We start from the raw sequence: 13723 nt of genomic DNA on the forward strand, positions 1-13723 counted from the left end.
CTGCTACATCAATTGCCACATAATTCATTAGACCAAAATCAACATTTTTAATACGCTTGACAGCCTAGATAGAATCATAATTTTTGACCCTTATAATTAGGTTGCAAATTCATTTCAGATTAATATAATTCAAGTCATGATTCACCAGTGTAATCAAACTAATCCACACTAAATATTTATAGAAAACAGTACCAATTCCACAAATTAAGTTTACAGTATGATGTTTTTTTAGTTCAGCGATACTCATAGAATGAGAGCTGATGCCTGCAAAAACAGATAGGGCAGAAATAAATGATCACAGTAAGTAGAGTTAAGTAATCCAAGATTTTGAAAGCAAGGCAAAGATATCTGAGGTGTACAACTATTTGACCCAAACAACAAACAAACCAAAACTCTCTTATAAATTCATAATTACCTGTTTCAGAACATCCATTGCAAAGTTGGGGAAAATGGAGGAAAGTCAAGTATAAGAATATGTACAAACAAAGTATGGAGTTTTACAATACCGTAATATAAATAAACCTACAGCATACATAAGGTAAAAAGGTAGGACAGTCCTGCAATCGGCATACCCATTGACTATTTCTTGCAAAAGCTTCATTCACTACTTGCTTCTGCTATTTTTGTCCCCTTCGAATTCTGGACTTGACCTTTGTGTTACTTCTTGATATCAAGATGCCAAACCAATTGAATTTTTAAAAATCTTCTTAGTGTCACATATTCACTTAACTGGTCTTCTCAACTGAATTTTTTAAGAAAATGTATATTTCAATCCTGACAGGTTCGTCCTCTAACCCGTGGATTTCAATTCCCAGAATCCCCTAACCCAGTGGGAACCGAAATCCACACCTCCTCAAGCTACCGAGACTAAGAAATACCACCACACTCTTTCTTTCTCTCTCTCTCTCTCTCTCTCTCTGCTCTCGGAGCCGTGTTCGCACATTCTCCAATCAAAACCTCTCTTTCTCTCTCTCTCCGAGCGCCCCGCCCACTTCTGCATGTGTTTAGTAAGCCCCGCCCCCTTTCAAAGCCGGCCAACCGCGTGACCCCCCCCCGGCCCTCGATTCCTCTACGGGCGAGGGAACGAAGCCACGTGACATCGGAAGCTTCTGTTTCCGCGTCGTGGCAAGAACGCGCAACGGGATTGGGCGCCCGCTGTTGGCCAATTAAAATCCCCAGGGGGCTGAGAGGTGGGTGGAAGCGTCCGAGGACGAAAACGGAGCCTTGGGTGGCGGGTTAGACAAGCGGTTCGTGGCGAAGGTGAGATCGGCTGCTTTCACGACGGGAGAAAGAGGCAGGGCGGGGGCCTAAATTGCCTTCCTCGCCCTCGTGCCCAGTTTAGATTGATGGAGAGCGGGAGGACTCTTCTGCGATTAGGCGGCGTGGGGCAGGCTTTTCAGACGGTAGCGGTTACACCCAGGAACCGGGGTGGGGCTCTTCGGAGTTGGCTAGGCTGAAGCAGAAGGCAGCCCCCCTCCCATTTCTCTTGGGAGGCTTTGAATTGGATTCCCGAGCCGAGCAGACGATCTACACTAAAAGGCGATCTATAGAATAGAATACAATTTGAATTGAATTGAATTTCTTATTGGCCAAGTGTGATTGGACACACAAGGAATTTGTCTTGGTGCATATGCTCTCAGCGTACATAAAAGATATGTTCATCAAGAATTCTAAGGGTACAAATAAGTAATCAGGAAACAATATCAATATAAATCCTAAATATACAAGAAACAAAGTTATAGTCAGAATTGCAAGATTGTGGGAGTCACCTCGTTGATCTTAGCTGGTTTTGGGAAACTAAGCAGGTTCGGACTTGGATGGAAGGATGCCCAAATAAAACCAAAAAAAAAAAGTTTTGTTTTGTTTTTAAATCCTGGCAGAAGACAATAGCAAACTATCGATAAGAGAGAATATTTGCCATTCAGGGTTGAACTGTGCGGTGTGTGTGTATTTATGTGTTTCCTTGTTTTCTAGTACAATTTGATAGCTTATTAGTAATAGTAACAGTAACAGAGTTGGAAGGGACCTTGGAGGTCATCTACTCCAACCCCCTACTCACCCAGGAGACCACTACTAGGGATTCGAACTGCCGACTATCTCTAAGTGTTGTAATTTTTTTATTCTTGATGAATGTATTTTATTCTCCTTATGCACACTGAGAGCATATGCACCAAAGACAAATTCCTTCTGTGTCCAATCACACTTGGCTAATAAAGAATTATATTCTATTATGTATGTGTTTGGATAAGTATACACTTTCTCTTGAGAGGAAGCAACAGAATTTCATTTTTAATGTAGGTCGGTGTACTCTCAGTAAAAAAACTGACTAAGTTATCTTATCTTTGGTGCTCGCAAGAAGAAAACAAACTCAGAGGGGCACCAAGGATCCCACAATAGCAAATGTTTAATGCTTAACGTTTTCCCAAAAGAAATAGATGGATATGTGTCTGCAGGATTACCAAGCATTGACCTTGTTATTCAAGCATCTTTGATTACGTTTTTTGTTAATCATCTTCCTTGAACTTTGAAGCGCTTTGGGATAAAAAAGGCTAGATGCGGAGGAAACTCAGAATCAAAAAATCTTTAAGCCCTAAAGTCTGTGGATGATTGTATGGTAATCCCTTTCTGCGTAAGCTAACTAAGCAGATTGTTGTAAAAATAAAACGAAGACAGGGAGAAATGCTTGGAGGCAACAGCTGACTGGGGCAGAGTAATAATGTGAAGATAATAGCCTAAGTCACTGCAGATAAAAACTGCCATGCTAAATGGTATCTTGATGTTTTACCCCAGCTTGATCATCCCCTAAAGCTGGCATTTGCAAAAGTTCAAATTTAACAAATTCAAAAAAGTCAGATCACTACCTTTCTATATTAAGTTTACCTGGGCTCAAAACAGAGTCAGTCCTAGTAGTTATAGTAGTTCTTGGATTGGGGACAATAGGGTCATATCAAGTTGTAGACTAGACTGGGAAGTCAAAAACAACAATCTATTTACTGTTGTAGAAAAAAAAGGTGTATCTATTTTCTGAGGTTTTCACGGGTGTTTGTATCTAGGTCTTTGGTTGTTCGGGTTTTCTCCCATGTAAAATTCTCCCGTGTAAAAAGGTATATCTGTGTCCATATAGTGACAATGAGTTAAGTTTGACTTTTCCTCCTGTACTTTTTCTTGTAAATAAATTTATTGAAAATGAAATGTTCCTAAAATGGACTATTTGTGTATAATTCTTGAATATGGTGCAGACTTGGATTAAACTTGTACAAAGGAAGGATCAATTTGATGAACTTGTTTACCAACTGGTGGACAATTTGTGCCCAATTAAGACTCTTGTATGCAGAATGGAACAATTTATCCTGTCCGTGTTAGATTTGCAGATCAGGATGGTGGCCACCAGTTATTTTTTAAATATTTAACTGCACATGCTTATTTATTTTTCTGGTAGATTCCAAAGCTGTCAACATTACTCAAAAAAGCTTAAGTTATATTTTAAAGTACCTTTATTCATTGGAGAGATGAAGAGAAATAGATGGCGAGGTAGAAGTAATCATGTACAGCATCATCATAGACGGATGCTTAATGGCCAGCCTTACACAGTATTCCACCATCAGCATTCTACCGAAAGGCAAGTATTTATTTTTGGCTTTTTAAAAATGTATTTCAAAGAGAGTAGATTATTTAAAAGTTGTGTGCCAGAAGTTGATGAAAAGCAAATTTATTTTATTTATTTATTATTTAAATTTGTATACCGCCCTTCTCCCGAAGGACTCAGGGCGGTTCACAGCCAAGTAAAATGGACAATACATACAATTAAAATACTAATAAAAAACTTATTTAAATTGGCCATAATTAAAATTTGGAAGTAAAACCCATTTAAAAACCCATAACTTAAAAAACTAACCCAGTCCAGCGCAGATAAATAAGTAAGTTTTGAGCTCGCGGCGAAAGGTTCGGAGGTCCGGAAGTTGACGAAGTCCTGGGGGGAGCTCGTTCCAGAGGCGGGGCCCCACAGAGAAGGCCCGTCCCTGGGTGTCGCCAGACGACATTGTCGCGCCGACGGCACCCTGAGGAGTCCCTCTCTGTGAGAGCGCACGGGTCGGTGAGAGGTATTTGGTAGCAGCAGGCGGTCCCGTAAGTAACCCGGCCCTATGCCATGGAGCGCTTTAAAGACGTTCACCAACACCTTGAAGCGCACCCGGAAGGCCACAGGTAGCCAGTGCAGCCTGCGCAGGATAGGTGTCACTCGGGAGCCACGAGGGGCTCCCTCTATCACCCGCGCAGCTGCATTCTGGACCAACTGCAGCCTCCGGATGCCCTTCAGGGGGAGCCCCATGTAGAGAGCATTGCAGTAGTCCAGACGAGACGTCACAAGGGCGTCTCGTCTTCTTGATTATACTGTATGGGTTGCTGTTTTCTATCTACTATAAATACTTTGATACTTTTAAGGTAATATAGCACATCCTTTTATTATAGTACTTGGAACATTTTTTGTATTGGTTTATTATTACCAATTGAAGTAGTCCTTAAGAAATGCTCATACATTCAGCTTGTGAACGTCAGCTGTATATTAAGGTTACTTCCTTTTGTTTTCAGTGTAGCACCTGAAAGAAATCGCTGTGCCATCATCACCCTTCTCTGATTTACGAAGACATGACAGAAAGGGCTATAATTGGCACAGTGGTAAATCCTCTTCTAAATGGTAGCTGCTGTCATAAACATTTTTGGCAGACACCAAATAATTAATTATCTAATCTATTAATTATAGATTTCTCCTGCAGTTCCAAGATTCCCTAGTTCAGTGTTGGTGAACCTTTTTGGCACTGAGTGCCGAAACAGGAGTGTGTGCGCGCATGCATGCCGGAAACTGGAAGAGCAGCTGCCCATCTGGAAAGATGGTTTTCCGGTTTCCGGCATGCACACCGGTTACTTAGTCTTCTAGTTTCTGGCACGCATGCGTGCCTGAAGACCAGCTGGTCAGTGCGCATGTGCGCGCCAAAAACTGAAAGAATAGCCACCTAGTGCACATGCCAGCTGGCCGGCACACCAGAATCTGGAAGAACAACAGGTGACAGCTCATGTGCCTGGAGAGATGGCTCTGTGTGCCACTTCCGACACGCGTAACATAGGTTTGCTATCACGGCCCTAGTCTAATTGAGGCCATTTCTCAGTACCCTCCATGCCCTGTCAGCTGCTTCAGTAAATTAATGAAAGGCCTGAGAAACCAATTTAAAGACATAGTTCTTATGAGACATCGTGCTATATACAGTAATGGAGTTTTTGAAATCTGTTTCTGCTTTTTGTAAACTTTTAGCCCTTTTAAGTATTTCTTTATTTGATAGTTGCTTCATTATCTAGCTTATCTACTATCTTCTTGGCCACCTAATGAGAAGGAAGGACTCACTGGAGAAGAGCCTAATGCTGGGAAAGATTGAGGGCAAAAGAAGAATGGGACGACAGAGAATGAGGTGGCTGGATGGAGTCACTGAAGCAGTCGGCATGAGCTTAAATGGTCTCCAGAGGATGGTAGAGGATAGGAAGGCCTGGAGGAACATTGTCCATGGGGTTGCAATGGGTCGGACATGACTTCACAACTAACAAGAAGAACTATCTTCTTAATTCTTCCTTTTTCACATATTTATAGGCCTGAAGAAAGAGAATTGCAAAGCTTGCAGAACTCAGGAAGAAGCCAAGCTGAATCACCATCTGCATCCCAATCATCCCATTCATGCCAAAGTTCTTCAGTTCCAGGTAGGTTCCTATTACTTCCATAGGTTTGAGCCCAAAAAAAGTCATTAAACTTTTCAAAACATGATTTTTCTTCATGGTTAAAAAATAAATTACCGTATATACTCGAATATAAGCCGATCCGAGTATAAGCCGAGGTCCCCAATTTTACCCCAAAAACTGGGGTAAAACTGGGGACTCGAGTATAAGCCGAGGGTGGGAAATGAGGCACCTACCGGTCGGCGAAACCTCCTCCTCGGCCGAGAAGGCTGGCGGCTCCCGCCCGCCTCTCACTGCACCGCAGGGCTTCCCAGCTAAAGCAAAAGCCCGCCAAGTTCGCGCCGGCCGGTATAATGTGAAAAAAACGAAAAAAAAAAAAACTCGAGTATAAGCCGTATATACTCGAGTATAAGCCGAGGGGACGTTTTTCAGCACAAAAAACGTGCTGAAAAACTCGGCTTATACTCGAGTATATACGGTAGTTTTCAAAATGACAAATTATATGGATAAATAGAAAATAACTTTTTTTAGTAACAGGTTCCTTTTTTCCAAGTATTAAAATAGGAAGACAGTTTTTCACATAATTTACAGTTTATATTCTTTCCTCTTCTCTCAGACTATAATTGTTAGACAATTTTATGAAATAGCTCTGATGCAAATATTTTGCCAATTGCAGCAAATGTGTGTGACTGACATGACTATCATAACTGGTTAGTTCTGGTGCTTCTGAATATTTTGAGAAAAATATACAGTATAAGCACAGAATAGTTGATTTTTGGTGAGGACAGTGTGTTAGCTAACTTTTACATAAAATTTATTATTTTTAAAAGTTTTAGAATAACCATTGCTGTTTAACTTTCTGAATTTTATTTTGAGTGATTTTAATCTTGTTAGTGTAAATGATTCATATCCTTTATCATGGTTTGTCACACAGTGAGCCAGATGTTCAGGCTGGATTTTTATTATTATTTTCATAGCCATGCTTATTTGTAGTATAACAGACAAGAGCAACATCTTTGGATTGAACTGGAAGTATGAAGTTTCTTATTCCAGATCCTAAAACCAGAATACTGTGTTAGTAATGAAGAAGTTGAAAGAGCTTTCTAATAATAGGATCTGCCATTCTCTGTTTTTAAGAATTACCAGGATTTTATTATGACCCTGAAAAGAATCGCTATTTTCGCTTACTTCCTGGGCATAACAACTGCAATCCTCTCACCAAGGAGAGTATTCATCAGAAAGAGATGGAAATGCAAAGGTTAAAACTTTTAAAAGAGGATGAGAAAATGATAAAGGTAAGGTTGAATTACAGTCACACAGTGCTAACATTTAGTAGCTGCTTTTAAACCCTTCCATCTCATTAAAATTAGTTTTGTAATGCATTGTGGCCTTGTCTTTATTTTTATCTGAATTTCATTATAAATCTTTGTGCTAATAATTATTAATCCTAAATTATTGGCTTGACAGGGGTCAACCATTGTATGAAATCCATTCAATTTTTAGATCTTAAAATGGTAGCCATACATAGTTTAATCTGAACAAGAACAAGAAACATGATTTTGTTTTTTTGTTGTTTTCAATAGAAAACACACAGATCTGGGCTAAACTCTTCAATTATCTTTCGCAAGAAACAACTAGGTTTCTATAGTTCTATCACTTATTGCAGGTAAGATATTTTAAAATGTGTTTATGTTGCAGAGCTTTTACACTATAGTGTTGACCTTAATAATCCCGCAGAAAAGAGAATCTGTTTGCTAAACTAAAACCTAGTACCAGGGTGCATATTTACTGGAGACATAGTATTTTTATGGGTTTATCCTGATTTACCTATTTGACAATTTTATTAAATTGCCCAATCTATATAGACTCTCAGCACTATAGAATATTTTAAATGTAATACATTTTTAAAAAATCAATTGAAATAGTAATACTCATAAGATCATCCAAACAAAAGTGTTAAGTCAAAAGCTCACTGTATCAGTACCCTTTAACTTGCTTCCTGAAGTCATGATGAATTGGGACCACATGTACAGACAGGCATAAAATGTTTGATGCAGTCAGATCTACCAGGCTCTTCCCCGAATGTTTTAGGATATTTGAATCTGCATTGCAGAAAGAGTAAACCGATAGATGTTTATCTTTATAGGTATTAGGTTTTTCTTTACCTTTGATCATTTAATGTTATTTTAAAACATAACCCATATACCATCCAGATACAGTGTGTCGGTAGGTTGGTTACAAATCTTTTTGTGCAATTTCAACATATACGTATCATTAATTTATCTAATCTTACATTTTATCAATCTAATACGTATCCAAATATTTTAATTAATTGATCTTTTAATTAACTATAATTATTCTTCTCATTTAATTTTTCCTACTTTTTGCTCTAATAGACTTATCTGCCTTTTATTTTCCAAGGTGAATTCTGCATGCTGGGCCTCTTTGAGACAGCAGGATTCTCATCTTTTATATCCTTGTTATAAAATAAAGGATGTCTAAGTTCAGGTTCATTACATTATTGCACAGAGTAACTTTGTTTCTTAAAAGCTAAAAACCAACACGGTAAGGTTTTTTGATTATATAAAAACCTTCTGGATAAAGGCTGTAGCAAAGGAAAATACTTGTTGAGAATCATATGCAGCTACTTATTCTTGATTTGAAAGTTAAAAAGTATTAAAGTTACCATTTGATGAGGAGGCTGCAGACTAGTTTGAAGTCAAGATCATATCTGCCACAAAGTGTAGCACTTCTGTAAAATCCTACACTAAAAACAAAAACTTATTTTTGCTATTTTAGGGTTTGTAATTGTACAGGGTTTGTAGGGTTTGTAATTTGCAGATCCCTCGCATCCTGGACATAAACTGTTTCAACTCCTACCCTCAAAACGATGCTATAGAGCACTGCACACCAGAACAACTAGACACAAAAACAGTTTTTTCCCGAAGGCCATCACTCTGCTAAACAAATAATTCCCTCAACACTGTCAGACTATTTACTGAATCTGCACTACTATTAATCGTTTCATAGTTCCCATCACCAATCTCTTTCCACTTATGACTGTATGACTATAACTTGTTGCTGGCAATCCTTATGATTTATATTGATATATTGATCATCAATTGTGTTGTAAATGTTGTACCTTGATGAACGTATCTTTTCTTTTATGTACACTGAGAGCATATGCACCAAGACAAATTCCTTGTGTGTCCAATCACACTTGGCCAATAAAATTCTATTCTATTCTATTCTATTCTAAACCAGAATTAAGAAATGCTGATTTTAGCCTTTGTTGCCCTCATCCTCCTTTAAGGACAAAAAAGGAAGAATATTCTTCTTCTTTTTTTTTTTTTCATTTTGTTATAAAGAGAAGGATGGAATTTTAATTGTGTCAAAAACTGCCGAGAATCTTTCAAATGAACAGTGTAAAATCATTGCAATAAATTAGTAAAATCAGAAAATGGAAGTATTAGTTTCAGTGAATGAATATTTTACTGTATAGTTTAATATAGTCTGAACACTACTATTTTCTAGGGAAAGATTTTATCAGTGTTTTCATTGCAGAGGCTGATTTACTGTGCCTCTTAGTCTGATGTTATGTGACACACTTTGTTTTTGTGCACACTCTTTGCATCTATAATATCCTTAACTGCATTTTTCAAGTTGTGCCTCATGGGTGCTGCAGAAAACGTAGGGTGTGCCAGCCTGCTCCCAGCTTCCTTCTTCAGCAGCTCTACTACAGGTATTTTATATTGATTGAGGATGGGATGAAAAGAAGTTTGTTATTATATAGACAGCTACATAAATATTTTAAATAGATCAATAAATGCTTACATATCTCTTAAGAGAATGTTGTTTCTGCTGCTGCTGCATTAATTTTTACTGAAATATATTTTTGATCCATGAGAATATTAACAGGGAACTGAAATTTGAAAACAATTTTTTGTGTTTTCCATGGAAAATGTATTTGAACTACTGTTAATGTGTGTGAAATAGGATAAAATACAATAATATTGGCCAAGGAGGAAAATATAAACATTTTTTGCTACACGATATACACATATTGTAAGAGCTTGGATTTCTATCACAGGTTACGGATATAGAAACTTGTGAATCCCAACATTAGTAAAAATCATAAAGAATAAACGCATTAAGCAGACATGATTTAACCAAGATATTGGGACAAAAATTACTCAGTGTCTTTAATGATACTGAAACATTACATTTAAAAAAGCTAATTGTTAGTTTTTTCACACAAAATGTTAACTATCATGAAATGTGTAATGTCTGATGGGTTTGTAATATGAGGTATTAGTATAAACACCTCTCCCTCTAAATGGAAAATTTGCCCAAATTCTAAAAATTATCACTTGCATTCTTTACAACTTTATTTATTTATTAAATTTCTATGCCACCCATTTCCCTACAAGGTGACTCTGGGCAGTTTACAAATTACAAACAATGTATTTGCTTCATTTTAAAAACATTGTTTCAAGTATTTCCATATTTTCTGCTGAAATAATTATATAATGTTCAAAAATGACATGACAGATTTGTATGGAGCATATTTCCAAACTCATAGTGGCATTTAATATCTTCCTATTCATTTTAGCAGTTGAACGTGGAATGTCATGGAGGTTCAGTGTCTCCACAGCCTGGTCTTGTGCCTGGTGTCATAATCCTCAGGCTAATAACTGCCTTAGTACAGGTTAGTAATTCAAATTTCCACTATGATGTCTCCTTATTATACACTTGTCACTTAACATTTTTGTTTGTCTTAGGTTTAAATCAACGAATCATTGTGACTAATGCAGTGACTGGGCATCATCAAACATTTAATACCAACAGTGATGTTCTAGCACAGCAATTTGCCACCCAGGTAGGAGAGGCTATCAGCTTGATATACATATATTCACCAGAACTTAATACTGGCAGGACATAATAAGGGCACAAGAGGACAGAAACGGGTCAACTGCTAGAACATAATGGCTGTTTAAATTTGTTGGAATGGCATGCTAGGAAAAACAAATTGCAGCCTTATTATTCAGATAATCACATAACATAATGTCACTAATGCTGAATATCTGGTCACTAGAAAATATGCTACTAAACTAAATAACTTTTTGCTAGCCAACCAGTTTGGTACATGTAATAAAGATACATGATACAGCTAAACTTAAACCTTACACTCTTTCTTTAGCTGCTTGCATCATCAGTACCTTGGCTGCCATTTGGAGAAAATGGAATTACTGAGCCCATTATTTGTATTATGGTTTATATATTATTAGAATTAACAACCTATTGTGTGCTTCTGTAGCCTAAAAAGAATCTGATATAAAGTGTTATTAAGGACTGAAGGCTGTTTTTGAGGGCAGATTTAGTTGAAAATGTTTTCATTTTTCCATTGGCTTTTCAGTCTCCCGTTTTATATAATGGTTGTCGTTCAGGGGAGATTTTCAGTATTGATGTCCGTCAGTGCAACCATAAAGGGCAAAGATGGAAAGCTGGCCAATTCTTCCATGACTCAGCAGTCACATCTGTTAATCTCCTGAAAAGTGAGCAGTATCTCATGGCTGCAGATATGTTAGGCCAGGTATGATTTTAAAAAAAAATAAATAAATTCCTGATAATAGCATCTTCTACTTAAAATAAAGTTATATTAGTTCTGTTGCTTTGATCATTTGCAGATAAAGCTCTGGGACCTGAGAAAACTAAAATGTGTAAAAGAATACAGCGGTCATAAAAACGAGCATACTATTCTTCCTTTGCACATCAATGAGGAAGAAGGGCTTCTTTTAGCAGGTATGGGGTTGTTGGTCATAGACTGTATTACTAAATAATAAACAGGTAGGGTGCATACTGTTAGTGTATACAAAATGAAGTTGGCCTAAGAACAAACCAAAGACTCAGAAAGCAGTATTTATTGTTTTCTAACTTTTAAGCATCATACAAAATGAAAATAGACCTAATAATATGCTTTAGATATTGATCCAGATTTCAGGAAAACTACTATTCTCTAAAAGAGGTTAGTTTTTCTCCCACAAACATGCATCTCTCTTTTCACATATATTGCTCAGTTGATTGGAATTGTTATTATCCAAATTTATCTACTAGCTCAATGACAGAAGACAGACCATTCTGTTCTCCATTTTGGGCACCATGTATGATCTCCTCTCTCTTAATTGTCAGTTTGTATGGCCGTTTAATCTATTTTCATTACCATGGGCCACCTTTACCAAAATCTATAGCAAGCATTCCAATTTGGAAAAAGCGATAGATGCAGAACTTACAAAGAGAGTTTCATCGAAACGTCTGTAAATAGCTAAGTGTTACAATTTATATTAATATTTTAATTGCTTTTTTTTCCCTTAGTGGGTCAAGACTGTTATACACGAATTTGGAGTCTCCAGGATGCTCATTTGCTACGAACTATTCCATCTCCATCTCCATCCTCCAGAGATTCTATTCCAAGTGTGGTGTTCTCATCACAGCTTGGAGGTGCCCGAGGTGTTCCTGGCTTGCTTATGGCAGTCAGACAAGATCTCTATTATTTCTCCTATAAGACAGATGATCCATATTGCCTGCATATTAAAGACATGGACTGTTCCACCTTGCATAGTGACTGAAAATAAAAATGATGGGTATCGTTGTGCTGCATAGTTGTGCTGTACTTCTCATAATTAACATTCAAGACTGCTATAATCAATATTTTTCAGTGTTTAAAATAAAACAGATTATGAATAGTGTACATTTTCTTTTTTCTTTTGTTTTTCTTAGTAATTATCTACAAACTGAAACACAAATTCCTGGTATTTCTAGGACTTCTAATACAATTGCTAAAGATTATAACTAAAGTGAAAGCGGATATGTTTCACCTTTAAGAAGGTGGCAGAATATTTGAATGTTCCACAAATAGGTCTCAAAATCTTAACAGAGTCCAGAGTGGGCTTTGCTACATTGATGCACATATTTTCTGAGGTTTTCAAAGCCCATCATTATTTGAAGATTAAGTAAAGCAGATAATTATAGTCAAGCAGATTATTTGTGTAATATTACCTTTTAAAAGGTAAAGGTTCCCCTCGCATATACATGCTAGTCGTTGCCAACTCTAGGGGGTGGTGCTCATCTCCATTTCAAAGCCGAAGAGCCAGCGCTGTCCAAAGACGTCTCCGTGGTCATATGGCCGGCATGACTCAACGCCAAAGGCGCACGGAACGCTATTACCTTCCCACCAAAGGTGGTCCCTATTTTTTCTACTTGCATTTTTACGTGCTTTTGAAACTGCTAGGTTGGCAGAAGCTGGGACAAGTAACGGGAGCTCACCCCGTTACACGGCAGCACTAGGGATTCGAACCACTGAGCTGCCGAACGTTTGATCAACAAGCTCAACGTCCTAGCCCGAGCCACCGCGTCCCAAACATATTACCCTTAAAATAGTATTATTTTATACTATTATAATACATATTATCTTTAAAATAGTATTAACTGAGATGGGAAGCTTCTGGTTTTCAGCCTAATGTAGGATGGCTTGAAATAGATTTCTTCCAAAGCTTTCATTGTCTTGTGTTTTGCCACTGTTCTTTTTAACAACAGCTGTAAGCATATCTCTGTTATTCTATTCTATTATATAGTTTGTGATTACAGTTTTTTCTGTTAAAATAAAATAGTGCCTGTTTCTATGGTATATTTGGTTCTGTTCTAAAGATGACCTTTTAGGCCCACTTAATTAGTGACATAATGAAGGCCATGCAACTTCAGTCCTTTAACAGCATCAGTAGTATATTGAGTCCACCATGTCTTGCACTGTAGAATGCCTAGCCACTTGCAACAATGCAACATGAAGTTAGCATAGCTTAAAGAGACCAGGATCATGAAGACAGCATTGGCAAACATTGACTGAGCTTCTTAGAATGAAGTTCGATTAAAAAAAACCCAACTACAATAAAACAAGCTTGCAAGTGAATATTTTATATGAGGAACGTTCAATATTTCTGTATGTGCAATA

General features: G+C 37.5%; 1 protein-coding gene across 1 annotated transcript; it reads left to right on the forward strand.

Annotated features, from left to right (window-relative positions):
* The first annotated feature begins 1117 nt into the window (after positions 1-1117).
* On the forward strand, positions 1118-13393 carry DCAF4 (DDB1 and CUL4 associated factor 4). Its single transcript, XM_058162095.1, has 12 exons — positions 1118-1260; positions 3440-3619; positions 5636-5742; positions 6856-7013; positions 7302-7384; positions 8094-8189; positions 9381-9460; positions 10331-10426; positions 10500-10597; positions 11135-11311; positions 11406-11520; positions 12091-13393. Exons 2-12 carry the CDS (start codon positions 3510-3512, stop codon positions 12342-12344), a joined length of 1374 nt encoding a protein of 457 aa, XP_058018078.1. The 5' UTR covers positions 1118-1260; positions 3440-3509; the 3' UTR covers positions 12345-13393.
* The last annotated feature ends 330 nt before the right edge of the window (positions 13394-13723 follow it).

This window comes from Ahaetulla prasina, chromosome 1 (genome assembly GCF_028640845.1).
Source record: "Ahaetulla prasina isolate Xishuangbanna chromosome 1, ASM2864084v1, whole genome shotgun sequence".
NCBI classification, from domain to species: domain Eukaryota; kingdom Metazoa; phylum Chordata; class Lepidosauria; order Squamata; family Colubridae; genus Ahaetulla; species Ahaetulla prasina.

Bases quoted from the DNA above. Each gene is read 5' to 3' on its own strand.
- DCAF4 (XM_058162095.1), top strand. From the start codon at position 3,510: ATGAAGAGAAATAGATGGCGAGGTAGAAGTAATCATGTACAGCATCAT. The intron at 3,620-5,635 runs GCAAGTATTTAT...ACATATTTATAG, and splicing joins CATCAGCATTCTACCGAAAG to GCCTGAAGAAAGAGAATTGC. The intron at 9,461-10,330 runs GTATTTTATATT...TATTCATTTTAG, and splicing joins CTTCAGCAGCTCTACTACAG to CAGTTGAACGTGGAATGTCA.